General features: G+C 36.3%; 1 protein-coding gene across 3 annotated transcripts in view; it reads left to right on the top strand.

Moving 5' to 3' along the window:
* The first annotated feature begins 427 nt into the window (after positions 1–427).
* The window catches only part of LOC105042239 (uncharacterized), a 60,331-nt gene continuing 37,259 nt past the window's right edge, over positions 428–23,499 (top strand). For 2 of the 3 annotated variants that reach the window (XM_073253729.1, XM_029263695.2), the window contains exons 1-3: positions 428–860; positions 3,472–3,614; positions 6,412–6,528. In XM_073253729.1, coding sequence (XP_073109830.1) covers positions 501–860; positions 3,472–3,614; positions 6,412–6,528 — 620 coding nt within the window. In that variant the 5' untranslated portion in view covers positions 428–500. The remainder of the gene's footprint in view (positions 861–3,471; positions 3,615–6,411; positions 6,529–23,499) is intronic. The other variant, XM_010919364.2, reaches the window with a different exon arrangement.

The raw sequence follows: 23,499 nt of genomic DNA on the forward strand, positions 1-23,499 counted from the left end.
ACATAATAATTATTATTTTTTTATCAATTAACCAAGATTAGACTCAGGGGAAAATATGTCACCAAATCATAGGAACAACGCAAACAATGGTATGACTACCTTGAAGATTTCATAGTTAATTTTTTAAATTGCATGGACAAGATTCATTTTTAGTTTCAAATTTAGATGCAATGTTAACAAGAAAATGGCTGAATTTATCAATTTAAAACATTTATTTGGATAAGATACCTTAACATGATTCTTCACTCTGTAAACAATCAAGGTTAGCATTCTAATACTTATTAATAGTCTTTATAATTCAAATAATATAACTCTATTACCAATTGTTTGCGCATCCCGTGAATGGATATTATGCATGTCATGTGATATGGACTTGTTATTTTAAAATATAAAAGAAAAATAGTGGCGAGAATGTGATAACCAGCAGGTACGAGGGATCCGTTATTTGTTACATAGACGCCTCACCTTTCAAAAGAAACCCTGGAGAAAAAACTGCAGCCATGAGAGCCTGCTTCGGCTCCGTCCTCCATCCCACAACCGCTTCACCTCCTCTCAGATCACTCCACCACCCTGCCAGACCCCTCTCTCGTCTCTACGTTCCTCGGATTAAGATATCCTTGGCGACATGGACGAACCAAATCCAAAGAAATCGAGTTCTCAAAGAAGCCGTGGAGGTGGAGACCGGCGCTCTGGAGGAAGTCCCAGAAGGCGGCAGCGAGATTGGTGTTAATAGATTTCCACTGGAGACCAAAGAGGATGGTTTATATTCGCCGCCTAAGGTTTCTAACAGGAAGAAGAAGAAGAGGCCCGAGGAAAGTGACAGCGAGTACGATAGGTACAAGCTGCGCAATGGCAAGGAGGTGGGTTCGGTCACCGGAACTATTCTTATCGGAGTTCTGGTAGCCATGTTAATTTCTATGATTTCTTGATTGTGATCAAAAGCAATGGAAGTCCTTCTTATTGTTTCTTTGCCATGTGCCTCAGCGTCGTAGTACTGGTTTCTGGTTAATTGATTAATTAAACGTCAGTTAAACGTTTCCAGGATTATTTACTTGCATAATGTTGTGGAATTGCTTCTCTTTCCTGTAATTTTTTTTCTTTTTCCTGTTTTACGATTCAAGAAAAAAATTCGCTAACATGTATGATGGATACAGAAATTCATACATATAGGGGATCTGCACAGAATCCTGTATGATAGAAAAGCAAAAGAAGAGGATATGTCTATGTGAGAGAAGAAGAATGCTATGAGGTTTGCCTAGGGCACTTGCTTTGTGTTTCCCCTTGGATCTGAAGGGGATGAAAAAGAGAACAAAAGAAGGCTCGCATTAGCAAGCATTGCATGGGTTTCCATCATTTTATTAACTTCTCATTGGAGGTTATAAATATGGTTAACTGGCTAATACCTCTTTTGTAACACATGAATACAGTGTATGACTTATGTGCTATCATATGGATAAATGAGATTAAGGGAAAATCAAATATTTTAGTGCTACTTAGAATTAGTGTTTTTCACCATCCTGTCCAAAATTCCATGTGTGTGTGTGTGTGTGTCGGGTGCTTATAACTCCTTTCTCTGTGATAATACTTGGCAATTCATCAGTGGCCATGATGTTTTGCCCTAATACTTTTTCTTGAGTTTCGATGCTGAAAACAAGGTGTATCTTGCACTCTGGAGGTAGCTCTAGCTAGTAAGTTACTAGATCAACTCTCTCAAAAGTATGATAGGGTCAATGGAAGCAAGGAGATAGCTTCATTAATGGTCTTACTGCCACTGGTTATTGATGATATGGTTGTAACCCTAGCTAGACTGTGTTTCCTACTTCAATTTGTCATTCCTTGTGATTCTCATTGGCTTGTTATTTTGTTTGATTTTGAGCAGCTACGAGGTTTTCCTTAAACAAGGCAAGAATAAGATTCTTGCTTCTCTAATTATCATCTACAAGACAAATATTAGTAGCTCCTGGTTTATAAGGAGTAACTATAGATGGTGGTTTACCATAAACTGGTTCGTTTGACATCATTTTAGTTGAAGTATGAATTCCGATCTTATACCACCATTCAGCCCATCAAAGCCATTTAACCTATTGTTTGGGTTGGAAACTAGCAAAGCTGCAAAGATATGTCTCTAAGCAATAGTTCACCACCTTGGACTGGCCCCTGCTTTGTGGGTGGTATACTAAGCTCATGTTAAGGTGGGTGACTTAGATGGAAAAACTCCTTCCACAAATCCGCCCGTAAAAACAACACCTCCGTTGCATAAAATTGATGAAGACTTCCTATGCAACTTAAGGACATGGTCAATAAAAAAAATTATGATGCTATGTAGGGGGATATAACGTTATAACATGTGTATACTTGGATAAGCGATCCACCACCATTTTAATCATCTCTTTTCATATGATCTGGGCAGTCCATCAATGATGTCCATGGAGATATCTCTCCAAATATTACCTCAAGCCAATCCTTCTTCGAAAGTATTAAAACCTTGCACCTTGTTGGAACCAACTTGGCTGTCCATATGTGATGATTCTTGTTCATGTATCACTATGGAAGCATGCATCACTCCAAACTTATTCCCTTCAACCAAGTATTGAGTGGAACTTCCTTCCAACTGCCATGCGCATACTCCAATACTGGCTTCTCCAATTCTTCATGCAAGTCAGAATGGCATATGGGGACTAGAGCCTTCTAATGATTGTTGCATACTATGTTAGGAACAATGAATGGTGAAAAACGGACCTTGGAAGAAGGAAACTTACCTAGAATACCAAGTTGTGCACATGAACTTGAAGCTGAACCTAGAGGCAGGTATTTGCTTATGTCATCGTAGCGTAGGGAAGAACCCAACTACTTATCCCATGGGAATAACCCTAAGGGCTAGCTGCAAGGTTTATCTCTATAAAATGAGGGAGCCTACCCCCTGCTGAGGCATCTGATCTGCATTCTCTTTCTGTTTGGAATCTTGGATCAAACCCTTAGAGAAACCTTGAAGGGTTCTATCACTTTTATCACAGGGAAAGATCAGTCTCAGTGAGAATCTAGCATAACTTAAAAAAAGTGAGAGGCAAGCCTCATACAAAAGCAATGCAGTTGTTAGATCATCTTCCTTGTGTTATTTAGATAAGCCAGCATGTGAAATATCTCTAGATGCTGTATTTTATTTGAGTTCCTCTTCTTAGTACTATGGTCTAACTAAAGTGAGTTGAAAAAAAAAATGCAGCTATGAGTAAAAATTTGAGTCCTCGAGTTGCTATTATGAACTGTCTTCTCTTATTTCATTTTATTGATAATAAGAGTTTGCTTGAATATTATTGGATATCTTAATTTTTTTTTTCACATTTGAAATGTATTAGAATGAATCAAAATTTCTGATTATAAATCATTTCTTGAAACATCTTATTGTATAAGATTGTTTCTCTTTTTTTATTATCATAATATTGAATGTAATAAAAAATCATTTTAAAATTATAGGTCTTTGAAGAAAAAGCATACCTAGTTGGAGTTGAATGTAAAGGTAGTACAGGGGATACCTTTGGTATTGAAGAATCACTTGAGGAGCTTGCACAATTAGCTGATACCGCTGGACTTCGAGTTGTTGGGTCTACTTATCAAAAGTAAGTTCTCTCGATTAAACATTGTTCCTTTTGGCTATGGATATGCTTGCTCTAAGCTTGCCTCGCATTTCAACGATAAGGTTCACCACCTAGAGGTGTATGTCCATGACAGCTGATACTAGTAAGTGATAAAATTTGGAACTTATGAAAAGTTATGGTCCTTCACTGTTTATCGCTGCAATAATTCAGTTATACAAATGAATCCCTCAGCTTTTGAATTCTCAGAATTACATTAAGCACTTCTAATTTATCGGCCATTTGCAGAAAAACCTTATTATTTGGTAACAGAACATGCAATATTATGTGGAAATTCCACTAATCAGCTATCCATAAGTTGTCAAATTTCTAAACAACATTTGCATTAAATGTTTCATGTTTTCTCCTCAAACATTCAGAATACTCATATTTCTCCACTGTTGTGCATTGAGCAGCCATTAACAATTTATAATTAGGGCTGAAAGTGGATCCTACCAACTAGCTTCTGGTCCAGAATGGACCTGAAAATAAAAAAAAAACATTGTTGAATCCAAATTGACTTTATGAAAGTTTCGCTTGAATTAAATATATGATCCATTCAAATATCGAATGGATGTGGATCACCAAGTACCTCTATCCAATCTCAAACCAACGTGAACTGACCCAAAACTATCAGTACATATATTTCACCACCCTCCATGAATTAAAGAAATTATTTTGCTCTTGTTAGTGACTTTTTTGTAGGTAAGCATGAATTCTGATGTTGATTTTAAGTTACATGTGACTGTGAATCGTAAAATGGGTTGTTGATATTGTACACATTACTGTTTTAGTTATTATTTTCTTGCAAAAGATTTTTATGTACTGGACTATATTAGCCATATTGATCATGCGATGTTGGACTGTACTGAGATAGCACTCAGTATGCTTCTTTGCCAACACTAATTATTGGCCCAGTATGCTGTATTAACTGCTAAAACTTACTATACCCATACTATTTGGGTTTTAGATCGCTAAATAAAATCCTTTTCTTGCATACTATATGTTTCACTTGATTTAACCTAAGGAACCTGTTAGGCTTGGATTCAATATTTGAACCAGGTATAGATATGGATGGGATTTTTTGTATGTGAAGTGTTTCAGAATATGGTACATGAGGCTGCATATCGGCCGAAAAATATGGTTTACTGAGCAAAATATAGATGCATGTGCATTAGGATTAGCATGGTGTAGCTGCATTTGTTGCTTATCTTTCTGTGATCACATATGCAGCCCTTTTAGCATTGTGCAATCATGTATGTGGCTTACTCTCATGCAGGCCCATGCAAATGCAGCGAATTCAAGTAGATGATTGGATTGAATATTGGTTTTAGATGATACGGGTACATGCATGTTAATAATGTCAATATGTTAATTATGCTATAACTATTGTTATTTAGAGTTAAGTGCTAAATAGTTGGAACTAATTGTTAGATATTATTATAATGATTAATATTGCTATCATCTATAAAACTAATATCTTTTATTTGTTGAAATATTTAAAAATACTAGCCACATATGCACATGTATATTTGGCCTTCATAACGTATATGCACCACAAGGTCCCTTGGCCACCCAGCACCAATCCCCAATCCAGCTTGATCCACTTGGAACCCAATCTACAATGTATTTTTGATGATGACAAAGGGCATAAGGCCATTTGTAATTTAACAATCAACCCTTGTTGAGGAAACTTATCTTGCCCTCCCTTTTGGGCAATTATCTGTTTCGTTGGTGGGTGTTACATAAGTATGAGGTTAATAAAAAATTAATGAACATCTGGGTTTTAACACATGCCAAAAGCTAGATCCAAGTCCTATCTATGTCAATCATGTATGAATTGACATATGTCTAATAGGCCCCATTTTGTTAATTCTTGATGATAGACCATTGATTTAAGTGATTAATTATAAGTATTCGCTGGGTTTTAAAGGAGAAAGGCATGAATGTCATGGAACCAAAATTTGATTATAGGAATCAAAGTTTGATGGGGGGGAAGATGTCGATGATATCCTTTTTGTCCTCAATGAAATAAAACTTCTATCTACCATTATCAATTATTTTGAAAAAGAAAATTATTATCTTTTAAATTTGCTTCATTATACATTACTTGATCAATGGAGTATAAACGTGCTTATGCTTTACTATTTTGATTAATTATCATATTCATGTTATCAAGGGCTGCACTTTTCACTGGGCTTTTAGCTTCTTTGTGCTACTGAGATCAGCAGGTTTAATGTCAAAAGTCATCATCTTACACCTTCATCTAGTCTCTTTCCAATCTATAGGAATTTTGGCAGGTCAAGAGCATGAGCTTAAACTTTAAGCAAGAATTTAGATCACCCAACCAGCCAATTTTCCATGTAAGTTTCATTTCATTTCAGGCTCCCTCTCATGCTCAATTTTGCATTGACTAGGAATTCAGCATCATTTCGAGCATGCGGACTTTTGCTTGATAATTTGTCATTAAATCTTCTCAATCCTATTACATGGAGTTTTCTCAACTTCGAGTGGTGCTCCATAATGACCCCTATGTGATTGAAAGTGGCTTGAGTGGTGGTTATGATAATTCATTGTTTTAAGCTTTTGCTATCCTATAAATTAAAAGCTGAAATGATTTCAGAATATGTTCTTCTTACATTGGCAGAGATTTGTTCTTGATTTTGTTTGTTTGCTTAATCTGTATATTGTTCAGTTTTATAGTGCATCTTGATGCGGTGCTGCAAATGTTGATAGATATAGTAATGTTGTGGTTTGAACTTTGAACTCTTAAAATGTGTAGGCTTGCTTCACCAAATCCAAGGACTTATATTGGTTCTGGCAAGGTTGCTGAAATCAAGAGTGCAGTTCATGCTCTCGATGTTGAGACTGTAATTTTTGATGATGAGTTGTCCGCCGGGTCAGTTGCCTCTGTAACTAATTTGTATTTATAAATTATGTTCTATTTCTACATTCAGTTCTATTGTTATATTTTGCAACAAGCTAATTGGTTAACATAACACTTGCAATCCAATTAGACTTATCTAGAAGATCATGCTAATAGATAATCACCCAATTATGCTGCTGGCATAGACCATGTCATGTTATATTTCTTGAAGACTTCAAGGTTCTTAATGCATATTGTGTTCTTAGTGTTTTTTCAGAACTGAAGATCTGGGATTCTAGAGAAAGAGAGAGATGTAGTGGTATCAGAATAAAGGAAAAAGAAAAGTGGATAAAGGTAGAGACAAGATAGAGAAGAGGTGATGGCAGAAAGGTTCTGTGTGCAGCTTGCAAACTTCCTTAGCTCCTTAGTTATAATGAAGTGGCCAGATATTACACTTTGCTTTGGAACCGAGGGGGTGGGGTTGTTCAGTAGTTGTATTGAAGGCTCTATCCGGTTCCATGGACTTACTGAACGCACTATAAGAAAGTTATTAGACAGTAATTATTTGCTATATAAAGATGACTGCTAAGATTAACTTTGGAAAACGATAAGATCTAGTTATGATCTCATAAATTAAAATTTTTATTTCTGTAACTAACAGCAGATGAGTTCAGATTTTAGAGTAAAAAGTGAATAGAAATAGATGTGGTTGATAACTAAGTCTGATGAGAGAAACGAAAACTGTGGGTGGGGTTCATGGTACATATGCATGCCTTACACTTAAATAGCAGAAAGTTGACATAGAAACCAGCAAAATACCATGCTTTCAAGCATCTGATAATTCATTATGTATATCTCGGCTGGTCATTACCTTTAGCATGCAAGTGCTTAAGTTTAAGGGACTCTTTTCAAGCCAGTTTGCATAAGCTTCTTTACATCTATGACTAACTAGAGAAAAGCACTAGTGAAGTGACTGAAAGTGGATAATATTTCCGAGTCCAAAATTTAAAATTTGGCTCAAAACTAACTAAAATATAAATCTTGTAGCCCATGAAAAAGGGCTACCTAGATCTTGATAGTCTTAATGCAACAACCTAGGACCTCACCTAAAAAGCCCAACTATAAGATATTATTTAGACTCTTTGGCTCTATATATGTAACCAAGATCTACTTAGGAAATAACTAATATGGGACCATATACCTGCCTCCGCAAGTCCTCACACACTCTCCCTGTTCAAGCCTTGGTATTCTTGTCAGGCCCATAGTTAGCTCTAAAAGGGCCCATGGTACAATATCCCTTCATCCACATAGGTTAGGAGCCAGGTTTGTTTTGACCCCATTTGTAACAACCCAAGACCTTGTTCAAGAAGGCTAGCCATAAGGTATTCTTTGGCTTTGTATAAGTATTCAAGATCTACTTAGCTCATAACTCATGTAGAACTAAATACATGCCTAATGGCTCCTCACACTTAAGACCCTTGGTTAAGATTTGAAACTAATTTTGATCAACTTGGGACTTTTTGGCTAGATCAAGATCGAAAAAAATGATTGGTTCCCTACATGCTTTCTAGTCCCTAAAGCAGCACCTGGAGGTCCCTATTGAGGTAGATATTGCCCAAATTGAGCTCCAACTGCTTAAACAAACCCCATTTTGAGCCGTTCTAAGAAGACTCGGTTAGTTAGCCCCATTCTAGGGCTGAATTAATGCTCAAACAGAACAATATTGCTGTGTAGTAGTACTTAGGAATAGTATTTAGTAGAACAATGGTTTATTCTCATCCATGTAAAGGTGGAAACATACAAATTAATATTTTAAAAGCATCTTATGCTAATCTTTGCTCAGCTCAACCTTGGAATTTTGAGGCTAGAAGAACCTTCTTGTTTGAATTTCAGCCCAAGGAATTTAAACAAACAAAAAAATCAAGTTCTGAAGTAAATAAACTTGAGGAATCTATCTTAAATTAGACAGAAATCTGCCTTTTGTCAGATGTTAAACTTAATACAGCAGAGTTATGATGCTAATCTAAGAATTCTAACCAATTTGTTTGTATAAGAAGAGAAGAAAATTAAAATATTTACTACATCTCTATATAATTTTATATTACATGAAGTGTCTCTTGAACACTACCATGGTTGCTCCCTAACCTGGAGGAGAAAGGTGGATGGTTGATGTTAGGTTGACTGTTGATTGCCAAACATGTGAATGATAGGGTGTTCATTCTTTTGTATGATATGCCACAACCTTATCCAATTATGGTGAGAAGTGAAAAAGGTTTGTGGAGGTCATTGACTGTGAGTGGTGTGCCAAAACATGACCCTGTTATGGTAACAAATGAGCTAGGATTAGCTAGGTTATATGTTGTTAGTGATGCTATACAGTATGTCTTGTTTGTGGTGACAAATGAACAAGAGTTGCTTAGGTTCAGGTTGGAAGGAAAAAATTAGACCCAAATAGGAATTCTTGGCAAATAAAGATCCACAATGGTGACCACAAATAGATGGGATAAGGCTTGATTTAAGAAAACTTTGATGCTTTTCCTCATTGCTAACATGGATCAATTCCTAATGTACAAACACTATTATTTGGCTTAGGATTTCCTTTGAGTAGAATGTACAATGGAAAAAGGGGAAAAGAAAGTAAAAAATAACCTAGTATGCAGGATAAATTTTATAGTGGATGACTCCTTCTGTCTCATCCAAATGGCCAATCCCTAGTTTTTAGTTTTTGTTATTTGGGCTTGGAACTAAAAAAATTTTATTGGCTGTGTTTGGTTACATGGTGAACTTTAATCTTGTTTTTTCATCAGTTCCTTATTATGGAAATTCTTGGTTACATATTGAACTCTATCTTAATTCCCTTATTTGATGGAACATATGATAGGAACCTTTCAAATATTCCATTAGCAAGTTAGGACCCTGCTTAGAGGCTGGTTCTTGTAAATAGGGCCATATATATGACTGACAACTATCCTCATTATTCTAGTGCCTGCTTGATTTTTCTTTTTGAAGTCTCTTGAATTAATCAGCAAAGGAAGGCAAGTAGTTAAAGATAAACTTATGGCAACAACTTTTTCTCTCTATTGCTCCTGATTTTGCACTAACCTGAATGTCACCTAGGTAATTTATGAGACTATATGTCCTGCCATCGGAATTTAAACGAAATTCCTAGTTTATTTTGACTAAAATCTATTTAGAATTTTAACCAGGTTCAGAACATTGAAACATAAAGAGTTTCAAATAATGAATTTTAATTATATGTAATTCCATATCTAATTGTCACTCGTTATATTTATTCAGTTTTACTCACCAAAAAATTAATTATATCTAATACCTAATTGCATTTCAATTTGTAACTACAAACACATTGTCCTAAATTTATTTTTTGACTCAAGTTGTGCTGTTATGTGATCAACATGCATTTCACTCACTTTAGAATCCTCTGAAAACCATGACTAGGATACTTGAATTGGTAGTCCTGCCTTATTTCTTGCAAAATCAAAGCACCAGGACTAGAAAACATGATGAAAATGGAAAGACTAGAATTTACAGGCCCAAAAGGACTACAAAAAGGGTGTACCAAGCATATCTACGTGCATGGTGTACCAGTTGATATCCTTTATCGGTGTAATTCTTGATATGACATGTATTATACCCACCCTTGGTAGATACACCGCCATACCTTGACAGTTAAAACCTTGGGCTAAATTTAGTAACAAATATGTGATCTACTCATTGACACTTATTATGGCACATTTTCTTTTAGTAGTCTTGTTTATAGATATTTCTGTTATTTGCTTATAAGTTATAACATTGTATTTTGGTTCCATGTTGATCTTTTCTCTGGTCTGACATCATCATCCACCTTAAGCGATGCTAGCCAACATTAAAGGTGATTGCTTGCCATTATGAGCGTCATTGAGTCTCATTATTTTTGTTAATGGAAAAGATACTTTTGTATTTCTCATCTTCATCTTCATGAATACAACTCTTTAAATAGACTAAAAGGAAATAGCTACTATGGTAGCTTTACAATTGTATCCAAACACATATGGAAGCTATACAATTGTGTCTAATAATCAAACAAGTATGGTAAATTTGACCCTGCAATCTCTATAGTAATCACTACCATAATAGCCATGATATTTAGGACCATAATAGCTATGATATTCTGACCATAATAGCCATAATCTTCTGATCTTGGAATCCTTGAGAATAACCATAATATTCTGACCATAATAGCCATGATATTCTGATCTTTGAATCTTTGAGGTCATGTTTACCATAGTAGTCATGATCTTGACAACTCATTATGATATTCACCATGATTCTATGTTTTATCCTTAACACTCTCTCTCAAGCTGGAGCATAGATATTAATCATGCCCAGCTTGTCACAAATGTAATCAATCCTGGTCCGGGTAAGACTCTTTGTAAACAAGTCAGCCAATTGATCCTTTGAGTGTATGTAACCGGTGGAAATGAGCTTTTGCTGAATCTTCTCCCTCACAAAGTGACAATCAACTTCGATGTGTTTCGTCCTTTCATGAAACACTGGATTTGATGCAATATACATAGCTGCTTGATTATCACACCACAGCTTCATAGGAGAATAATCTATATGACAAATCTTTTCTAGAAGATGTCGAATCCACATCAATTCACATGTTGTTTATGCCATGGCCCGATATTCTGATTCTGCACTTGATCGAGAGACTATGTTTTGCTTTTTACTTTTCCAAAATATTAAATTTTCTCTCATAAATACACAGTATCTTGTTGTAGACTTCCTATCATTAGGCGAATTTGCCCAATCAGCATCAGTGAACCTCTCAATCTGTATACCACCATGATTTCCATACACAATACCATTTCTTGGGGTTCCTTTCAAGTATCTCACTATACGGATTAAGGCATCCTAATGTACAGTAGTGGGTGCTGTCATCAACTGACTCAATACACTCACAGAAAATACAATGTTTGGTCGAGTGATTGTGAGGTAGTTGAGTTTTCCAACAAGTCTTCTGTATTTCTCTGGTTCAGTAAACATCTCCCCCTCATCTACTACAAGATTGACATTTGGATCCATAGGAGTTTCGCAAGACTTTGCTCCAAGTAGATCAGTATCTATCAAAAGATCTAAAACATACTTTCTTTGAGAAAGAAATATACCTTTCTTTGAGTAAGTTAGTTCAATCCCAAGGAAGTATTTCAGTTGTCCCAAATCTTTTGTTTGAAAATTTGCCCGAAGAAACTCCTTTAGTGAAGAAATACCCTGTGCATCGCTCCTTGTAATCACAATATCATCAACATACACAATCAACAAAATACAACCACTGTCAATATGTTTGAAAAACATAGTATGATCACATGAATTCTTCTTCATGCCAAACTCTATCACCACATCACTGAACCTGTCAAACCAAGCTATGGGAGACTGCTTCAACCCATATAATAATTTTTTTAATTTGCACACCTTACCATACTCTCCCTGAGCAACAAACCCAGGAGGTTGCTCCATATACACTTTTTCCTACAAATCACTATGAAGAAATATATTCTTGACATCTAACTGATACAAGGGCCAACAATAAGTAGCAGCTAAGGAAATAATTATACGAATAGATGTTATCTTAGCCACAGGAGAGAAAGTATTAGTATAATCCACACCATAAGTCTGGACATATCCCTTAGCTACCAAACGAGCTTTTAATCTATCAACAAAACCATCAGCCTTCATCTTCACCACATATACCCACTTACACCCAATAGTATGCTTACCTGATGGGAGAGAAATCAGGTCCCAAGTGCCATTAGCCTCAAGAGCCGACATTTCTTCCTCTATAGCTGTTCTTCAGTCGTTGTGTGACAATGCCTTATCTAATATCTTAGGAATAGTCATAGAATCAAGAGAGGTAACAAAAGAGCGGATTGACTGTGATAAATGGTTATAGGAAATAAAGGATGAAATAGGATGGGTACAATTGCGTTTATCTTTTCTAAGAGCAATAGGTAGATTAAGATTAGAATCAGACAACGCGGAAGCCGATAGGGTTGAGATAGTCACTGGTGGATTTGCTGGTTGAGGACCTGCAACAACTGATTAGGGAGGTTTATCATGGCGGGTGTAGACATAAGTAATGGGAGGACGAGGTGGATCAGATGAAGCTGTAGGAGTGAGATAATTGACCATGTAGATCAGAAAGTCCTTCATAGAATCCATCTCAGAAGTAGAAGGAGAGGGACTAGAAAAAAAAGGACTCGATTCAAAAAAGGTGACATCTCGAGATACAAAGTATTGACCTAGCACGGGAGAATAATATCGGTACTCTTTTTGTATATGGGAGTATCCAAGAAAGGCACACTTTAGTGATCGAGGATCCAACTTACTAACCTGAGATCTCATATCCTGTACAAAACAAGTGCGGCCAAATATATTTGGAGGAATGAGAAACAATGATCGAGTGGAGAACAAAACTGTATAAAGTGCACGACCATTAAGAACAGAGGACGGCATGCAATTTATAAGAAATGCAGCAGTATGAACCGCATCTGCCCAAAATATTTTAGGTACTCTCATTTGAAACATTAAAGCTCTAACAACTTCCATAAGATGATGGTTCTTTCTCTCAGCTATTCCATTTTGTCGAGGGATAACAATACATGATGTTTCATGAATAATGCCATTCTGTGTCATATAGGTGTCAAATGGATCAGAAAAATATTCTTTAGCATTATCACTACAAAGAATACGAGCATTGTAATTATATTGAGTATGAACCTCAGAACAAAAAACAGAGAAAGTATAAAACAATTCAGATCGAGATTTCATTAGATATAACCAAGTACTTCTTGAATAATCATCAACAAAAGTTACAAAATATCGAAAGCCAGACTTGAAAGTAACAGGATGTGGACCCCAAACATCAGAGTGAACAAGATCCAAAGGAAACAAGGCTCGTTTATCCACTCTTGGAGGATATGACATCCGATGGTGTTCAGCAAACTCACACAACTCACAAGACAAACTAGTTACTAAACTTAACTCAGGACACATTTTCTTCAAGACTTCTAGGGATGGATAACCAAGACGACAATGAAGTTGGAATGGAGAGATGTTAGACCTGACAATAGATGCCATACCAGATGGGATAGTTGCAGCAACCTCATCCAGCAGATACAGCCCATTTGACTCGCTTCCCTTACCAAAGATCTTTCGAGTCGACAGATCCTGAAACAAACAGTAGCCAGAAAAAAATATAACACAACAATTTAAGACTTTAGTAATTTGGCTAACAGACATCAAGTTAAAAAAAAATTTAAGAAGATATAATATAGAAGACAAGGGTAGTGAAGAGGTAATGGATGTATCTCCACTATCTAAGACTTTGGTAGTGGATCCATCTGCTAGTGTTACATTAAAGCACTCATTAGACGGTTTATAATGGGATAAGATACCTTGATCACTTGTCATGTGGTCGGTGGCACCTGAGTCAATGACCCAGTATCGAGATGAGGATGAAAGGTAGGCAACAGGATTATTTGTCTTGACTAGAGTAGCTTTAGAGGAGGATGTTGACGGTTGAGACTGCTGAAACTGGGTGTACCTTGCAAACTCCTCATTAGACATGACTACGGTGCGACCCTCTGGATGATGAGTAGCTGAATCAATTGGATGTGATACAGCATGAGCAAATTTGGATGTCAGATACTGAGACTGCATCTGCGTGCCTGTGGAGGTTTAGGACATTGATGATGAAAATATCCTGGTTCTCCACAGTTATAGCACACCCTCTGACTCCCACGACCACCATATTCTCTACCTCCACATCTTCTATCACCACGTCCTCCTCTCCCTCCTCTATATCTGCCACCACCATTATTCTGAGATACAAGGGCAGATCCACCAGACATGTCCTTAGTACCGAAAGTACTCTCCCGGGCTGCACTGAATACAGTAGTGACAACATCGAACAAGGAATCCACATCCTTGTTGGCTAACAACTGTGATCGAATCACCTCATACTCGGTATCCAATCCAGACAACCAACCAAATACAAATAGTCTCTCACGCTGCTCCTTCATCATAGCTACATCAGTGGAGATCGACATTGCCATACAAAAATCTTCTGTGGCTCGTTTATACTCATAGTAATACTCCATGATACTTCGCCCATTCTGACTTAGACGACTCACCTCTTGAGCCAAACTATATAATCTTCTCATATTTCTCGTCCCAGAAAAACATTGATGTAATTACTCTTATAACTCTTTCACCGTAGTAACATGTTGCATTGAGAGAGCCATCTTTCTATCAATGCAATTGACAATCTGAGAAAATAGTCTCTTATTTTCAGCCAACCATAGTTTAGCTTCCCTTTCTCCCTCAGGACATAACTCAGTAAGGTGTTCTTCCTTGCCAAGTCCTCCAACATTGACTTTGACAAGAAAACGCCATTCCACAAAATTGGATCCATCACCAACTAGCATCATATCAATTAATTTCTGATGTGAGGACACCACTTCAACACTCTTAGGACCCTCTCCCGATGTCATTACTCAAACACTTCACTAAACAATACCACAACAAACTACACCCTCACACCTCCACAACTCGCATCACGCTACTACAAATAACCTGAGATCAGCCCAATCATCCCTATTAGAGACTTCTAATCCATAGGTTATTATCACATAACCTACATCCCATCAAAACAAACTCCACAATCATTGTAAGAAATCTGCACTGAAAGGCAAAAATCAGTAAACACATAGATACACAAATAGTAGACTATAAAAGGACTGATCTGGATGGCGGTATAGCAGATCTGCAGATCTGATTCTGGGGTAGTCTAGGTTGGCAGGGGCTGAAAGGGTTAGGAGATGATGGGAGGTGGAAAAGGTTCGGAGATGATGGGAGGTGGAAAGAAGATGGTGGCTGGACAGAGAAAAGGGGGGTGACTGCTTGCTTTGGTTAGGGTTTTGGCTCTGATACCATGTTAATGGAAAAGATAATTTTCTATTTCTCATCTTCATCTTCATGAATACAACTCTTTAAATTGACTAAAAGGGAATAGCTACTATGGTAGCTTTACAATTGTATCCAAACACATATGGAAGCTATACAATTGTGTCTAATAATCAAACAAGTATGGTAAATTTGATCCTGGAATCTCCATAGTAATCATTACCATAATAGCCATGATATTCAGGACCATAATAACTATGATATTCTGACCATAATAGCCATGATCTTCTGATCTTGGAATCCTTGAGAATAACCATGATATTCTGACCATAATAGCCATGATATTTTAATCTTGGAATCTTTAAGGTCATGCTTACCATAGTAGTCATGATCTTGACAACTCATTATGATATTCACCATGATTCTATGTTTTATTCTTAACAATTTTTTGTAATTCTGATTGATGAGTCACTGTTCTCAAGGTTGTCATGGCCATTTACATTGCTGACTAAGGCTTCTTGCCTTAGCTAGAGCTCATCATGTACCACTTTTGTGGCTACTTATTTATCTTCATGCTGCTTCTTTCTTTTGCATCTGATCTTACTTGGTCATCGATATTGTACAATTGTTTCTTTGACTTACTAGTTATGGTGATGCATCATCATGCTCATTACTTTCCTCCTTGGCTCTGCATTCTTGAGAATGTCTCCCAATTATTTCATTGACTTGGGCACTACCTGTCCAACCATGCTTGTACCATGGAAGCTATGATTCCTTTCAGATGTTTCTTTTGTCCTATTAGTGGATCTACTACTCTTTGAATGGTTAATTTTCTTTCACTGTCCTGTTCAGATTTTCCAGATCACAGTTCTCTGTAAATTACTAAGCAATTCAAAGTCCTTGAAGTGTTAGTCACTGGACATCTTGGACCTTGAGTAATCTTGGAACTTTTTACCATGATGGAACTATACCCTTTGCTAACTAATTCCTTGAGTTGTTGGAGAGAAAACTTTCATGACATAGAAAATCTTAATAAATTAAAGAAGAAACTCTCCTCAGTGCTGTCTTTACCAAATTACTAATAGAAATGTTGAAGGTTTTGAGAGGCAGTTTAAATTCTATAATCCATATAAATGAAGTTATACATAAAACAAGAGCATTTTTCTTCCAATTGGGAAAATAAAATTTGTAACTTCTGTCATGCTTATCTAGAGAATATCTGATAGTTTTATCAGAGTAGTTTAATCTGATGATGCGGCTAGTATATCTATTTAGAAGAAAGTTGCTAAGGTGTTTGTACCCCATTTGGACAGAAAAGGTGCCTACTCGATGGTTACTACACGTTCCTTGTTTTCGAGTCTTGATAGGAGAGTTAAAAAAATCACGAGGAAGATCCAGGCAAAAGGTTAATTTTGAGGAGTCCTAGAATATCGAGAGCCAACCCTAACACAACATTTAACTTACTGGCTTATTATAAGGGAAGTGATCTTTAAAGTTATTTAATTTATTTCATGTCTGAAAGCCTACCATCTGCTGCATATTTCATTCTTTTTAGCCTCCTTCACAAAAGGAAAAAAATGGACCATAGGACTTCCAGTATACAGTTATTTTGAAGCTTCCATGTGACACTTTCGTGTCCATCCTATCCAGTTTGCCTTTATGAGAGAGGTGCATAAATAATGTTTTTGCACATGATTTCATCAGGAAGTTCAGTCTTTGGATACCTGATTTAGTTGCTTCAATTGAATGCTATGTCATCAAGAAAAAACACTTCTGCAGGTTATAACTTAGAACATCTAATATATAGGAGTTTAATCAAGGAGAAGGTACACCAATGTGCTGTAGTTGAATCAAGAAGAAGATACAAAACAAGGCCTTGGTGATGCAGCCCCGAAAAACTCAACCCTATGGTTCTTTGACCTTGGAGCCTTTTACAACAAGTTACACGATTGAAGGCCTCAACAAGTGTGCGCGCATAGCCAAACATCATCAAAATTGAAGAGAGGGTCATGGATATATAGGAAACTGTGCTAGAACAAGCTTGAGGGCTAAGCCTACACCATTTACTGCCACGTTTCCCGAACAAAGGTCTGTACCTCTTTAAGGCTTGATGAATGAAAGGTGCAGTGCGACACTAGACTCATAGGTTGAATTTCATGCTATACTACTTCCAAAACATCCAATATCAAGTTTTTAGCTTCCTAATGCATCTTAAATCACCTCAATCAAAGCTTAGATAGGGAAGTTATGGCCATTTTATTGAAGACCTATCATACGATGAAGTTCAACTCCATCACAAATATACCATTCCATGGCCTTTTGAATTAAGAATGATTATTCTTGATTTTTTTATTCTCTTTTTCTTTCCAAAAAACATTTGTCAATTGTTTTACTAGTCCTATAAGACCTAGAGAACTATTTTTTGTTATTATCTGTTTGTTTTCTTTCTAAGAAAATGGTATCCATGAAGAAATAGGATTTCTATGGGTCTGAGGATCTGATCCCTATAAATATCCCCCATTACTTGGTTTTGATCATTAAACAATTAATAAAGCTTCTCTTTTACTGGGTGCATTTTGGTGTTTCTTTCTATATGGTGGATTCTATGTGACTATAAATACCTTTCATGTACTCAGTTTTGATCATTGAAAATTAATAAGGTTTCTCTTTCATTGGCTATAGTTTGGTGTTCTCTTTCTATGTTATGGATTCTATGTGACCCTAGTGGATTCTGAGGAACCACAACATGGCTTACTAGTGGAGTTATTAGTTATGGGGTGTCTCATAGATGTCACTTGGTGGAGTCCTTGGCAGTGGTAAGGTCCTCTTGTAATGAAGGCAAGAAGTTCCTAGTTATTTCTTCTTCTAGTTTCTTTTTGAGTATCGACATTTTTAGCCTTTAGTTTTCAAGTTGATGATTACTTCCAAATCAGAAAATGGGGTTTACTTTTTCAAGTTCCTTCATTTTTTGTTTTATATAACTAGAACTATTTTGATGACCCATCATTTTTTTCTTTAAAAACTTTTAGAATGAAAAAACAATTCTTTTTTTACTTTTCTAATTTTTTTTCTAATTTTTTCGGTGCTTTATAAATGTGTTTAGAAAAAAAAGATTATTTTCGTGAAGAACCAAAGGAACTTCTGTTTGATAACTACTCCCTTGTAGCAATCCTAATCGAACCAAGACTTCCTCGTAGTAGTCCTGGGTCTTGTTTGGGATTGTTGTTGGCAGTAGAGCTTTTGCAGTTTTTGGAAGTAGAGCTCTTGAAAAGTAGAGTTCTTGAAAGTAGAGTTTTTACAAAAAATTGTTTGCTGTTTGGTAACTACATTTATAAAGTACTTTGAAATTTTAACATATATTTCATAACTAACATAAGAAAGTGCTTTTGGTATAATAACATAGCAATAAAAATATTACATAGTATTGTATAGTGAAAAATAATATAATATAATATATTATTATTAAAAATATTATTATACTATATAATATTATTATCATATAATGTAATAATATAATATCATATTATATTATATAATATAATATTATTATAATTATAATGCAATACGTAATGTAATATAATATAATGGATTGTTATCTAATCTATAATAGATTATAATATAACAGATTATGTTATATTATTTTAATATAATAATATTGTATTATTATTAATATTATTATATTAAATTATATTTTTATAGTATGATAATATTATAATAGATTATATTGTATGTTTATAATATATCATAATATTAATTGATTATCTGGGTAAATCAGATCTGCTGCAATCTATACTAGAAAATGGTGTGACAAGACAAAGAGCGGCCAATTTCTACCACTTATGTTCGTTATGCCACTATTTTTTGCTGCTACTAGAACTACTATGGTGGTATGGTTGCCCGCCCTCATTGCTGGAGTTGTTGCTGGGTCTTGAACACAAACATGAAGTTCCTTCACTTCAGTTGCACTAGCAGATTGAATAACTTTATTTTTTAGTTCCAACAAAGTGCATGTGTTGTTGGCTAATAAAAACACAAGTTTTGATAGACCGGAGGACTCTCTATTATTAATAACCAAATCAAAGTATTCTTACTTTCTCCATTATTTCGATCAAACCCACCATAAAATTATAAATCAATAAAAAGTAAGTGGACCTAACCTATTAAATGATGACTATATTAGCTATTCTAATATTTAAATTCGATATAGATTAAATTGTACAAGCGGATTGATTTTTTTTTAATTTCCTTAGACCACGCAAGGCAAGAATTTGTCGATATTTCCGATTTAATCTTTTTGTTACTGGATATTTCATCGGAATAAACTACTATTCTTTTCTGCTACATATAAAATTGATTGCAACACTTTATTTTTTAATATCTTTATATTATATTTATAGTATATTAATATAATATGATATGATATATGTAGTGTAATTATGAGATTTGTTGGTGGGTATTTTGGTCATCAAAAAAATTTTGTTTAATTTAAAAACAGCTTTCCAACATTGGTCAGAAATCACTTTTGGGGAGAAGCTTCAAAATGAAGCTTTTTTCAAGTAGAATTTTTCAGCTTTCTGATAAAACCAAAACAACTTCCTGATTTTTTATCAAACATCATTACACCATCCAAGTGCTTTCTGACACTCCGAAAGCTTTGCCAAATAGGGCCTTAGTAGGCCAAGGACTTCCATACAACACTCCTAGCAAGGATTTAGGTCCTAGTGGGATGTCCTATGGGACATCAAGATGGGATACCATCCCATATATTGGGACGGGGTTATTCCACTAGCATCCCAGCATCCCGATTGAGACATCTTGGGATATCCTCTATCCCAAGTGTTGGGTGCATCCTTTCTTATGAAAAAAATTGGAACAGCCTTATCCCACAGGATTTAAAACAACATATGCATTTTCTAGATGGACAAGCTCTCTTTTTGTGCGCATCGATCGAATTTGCATGGGGTGGTTTAATTCGATGCAAAGCGAAGAACCTTACCAGGGCTTGACATACCGCGAATCTTTTTGAAAGAGAGGGGTGCCTTCGAGAACGCGGACACAGATGGTGCATGGCTGTCATCAGCTTGTGCCGTAAGGTGTTGGGTTAAGTCCCGCAACGAGCACAACCCTCGTGTTTAGTTGCCACCATGCTAGGATTGAAAATCCTGTCTTTTACATATCCATACGGTGGAGTCCTTAAGTTTCCAAATAGTGTAATGTAAAAAGAAGTGCTTCGAATCATTGCTATTTGACTCGGACCTATTTTGAAAAAGTTGAGGTATTTCGAATTGTTTGTTGTCCTAATTGGAGTATGATTCTTCTGCAACAATTCTAGTTTGAGTAGGCCTCTCCTTGTAGCAGTTCCAAATAGATTAGTGTTCCTTGTAGCAATCCTAATTAGACTAGGATTCTCCACAATAGTTCTAACAGGACCAAAACTCCCCACAACAATCCTAGTTGGAGTGGGACTCCCCATAACAATCTCAGTTAGAAGACTCTTGCAACAGTCCTAGTTGAGCCAGGACTCCTCCACAATATTCTTAGTTGAACTAGGAGTCTTCTGTAGTAATCTTAGTCAAGTATCCCAATCGATCAACATTGTTCTACAATAACTCGAGCTTGTGTAAGCGCCCTCTTCAATGGTTGAAAGCTTCCAGAACTCATGTAGTAGTAGTTTGACTCGATTTTGGTACGATAGACCATCACTATCAACCAAGGTTTGTCGTATGGTCGGTACTGTACCATACCCAGCATACTGTACTATACTATATGGCATCGAGCCAATATGCAGTCTCATACCATACCGACACTTGGTACACTTTGCTATCTCATATAGTACCATGTAGTGACACTACGATAGGATGATGCCAATATGAGATCCAATATTGAGATGTTGAACCTTGCTATTGACTATATTGTCCATAGCCTAATGACTTTGCAAGGAAGGTAGAGCTAATGACTTTTCTAGGGACTAGCTAGCCTTAATTGATCACCATTTCGGTGGGCATTGCCTGTCTGACAAAGAATTTGTGAAGGCCAAGCTTAATGGCCTAGCCCACATCTAGTGGCCTACCTTGAGGGCAATTTAGCTTCTATGGGGAGTGGCCCATCACAACAACATGGGTGCAAATCAGGGAAAAGTTGGAAGAGCACTACATCCCTTCATATTACTCTTGAAACTTCTCTATACAAACTTTCGCCAAAGTTTGACAGTAACTCAAGAAAGCCCCATTCATCATGGATCCAACTAACTCTAGGTTAGCCCAGATTGAAACTCAGATGGTCAAGCTTTCTAAAGGTGTGAGGTAGCTCTAGAACTCATGGCCCAACTACAGGCTCTCCCAGCACCATAGTCAGCAGCTACTACAGTTTCAGCTCCACAACAAGAAGATTCTAGACCAGCAGCAGAAAACAGTTTTGTAGCTAGTCAAGGCTCCTATGTTAATCAAAAGCATATTTTGCCATGTTCCGTTGTGAAAGGACAATAAAATTGTCTATTGATACAAAATGGTATGACAATGCATCTGCTGATCTAGTTACAAAATTGGGCCTCAAAGTTCTTTTAGATCCATTTGGTATGGGCTTATTTGATGGCTTAGCTGTACATGTAAGCCAGAGATGTCTAGTGCCTTTTTGGTATGGACTAGGTGTGTATGAAGAAATATGGTGCAACATGCTATCCATGGAGGTCTTCCACTTCCTGTTGGGAAAGTCTTGGGTTCTTGGGCATTCAAAATTTCAAATTGCTGAACTTTTATTTGTAAGAGCCCAATTATCCAAGCGAAGGGTAGCTAATGCAGGCTCAAATACTCGACCCTATGCTTATTTGATCCTGGACATTCTTATAGCAAGTAACATGATTGAAGGCCTCAAAGGGTGTGTAACATGCTCAAACATCATCAAAACTGAAAAGTGGGCATATGGAACTATGCTGGACCAAGGTCGAGGATCAAGGTTGCTTTCTTCACTGCCACAACTTACTGAGGCATCCTTCAAACTTAGGCTTAACAAAGGAAAGTCACAATGTGGCACTTGACTAACAAGTATCCAATTGGCTTTTTTTTTTTTAATGCAAATAAGTTAATAATAGGTCAAATTGTTGACCACCATGCTTCAGTCCTAAAGATGGCATCACCATGAGTCCGTAATCACCACAAGTTGAATTTCAAGCCCAAACCTCTTCCAGGACATCTAACATCAAGTTAGCTTTCCATCAAATCTTGAATCACCTTAATTGAAGCTTGACAAGGAAATTGTGGCCATCTCATCGAAGACCTTTAATGTTGACACATTGCTGATGAAGTTCAACATAATTTTGAAAATGCCATGCTGCGACCTTTTCAATTAAAGATGATTTTTCTAGATTTTTGGTCAATTTGTTCCTTCTAGAAACACTTGTTAATTTGTTTACATTCTTTACTAGATCTAGAAAATTATCTTTTGGTTGACATCTTCTACTATTCTTTTTAGGAAAATTGTACTGTAAGTGTGAAGAAATAGGATTTCTGTGATCTTTGTATCCCATTGCTATAAATATCCCCCATCTACTCAGTTTTGAAAAATAAACAAAGCTTCTCTTTTGTTGGGTCCACTCTGGTGTTCTCTTTCTAAATGGTGGATTCTGCGCAATCTTGGTGGATTCTGGTGAATGACAATGTGACTAGTTGGTAAATTCCTTAGTCATGAAGCATCTCAAAGGTGTCAGCTGATGGAGTCCTTGGCAACAGGGAAAGAAGCTACTAATTATCCCTTCTTGCAGTTTCTTTTTTAGCATCTAGATCCTTAGGCTTTTGTTTTCAAATTGATAATTGCTTCGAAAGTTCTAGGTTTAGATTTACTTTTATTTCTAGCTTGCTTTAGTTTTCTGCTAGGTAACTCTGAAGCTTGCACTAGGCCATGCATCTTGCATCCCGTGGATAGAATCTGATTCTAACTTATTAGCTGCGCTGCATCAAATAGGACTTCTGGCTGCCTTTGGGCATACCAGAATTTAGTTTCTTATGTACAAAATCTGTTACATAGGCTGGAACATTAAGAATCTAA

This window comes from Elaeis guineensis, chromosome 3 (genome assembly GCF_000442705.2).
Source record: "Elaeis guineensis isolate ETL-2024a chromosome 3, EG11, whole genome shotgun sequence".
Lineage (NCBI taxonomy): Eukaryota > Viridiplantae > Streptophyta > Magnoliopsida > Arecales > Arecaceae > Elaeis > Elaeis guineensis.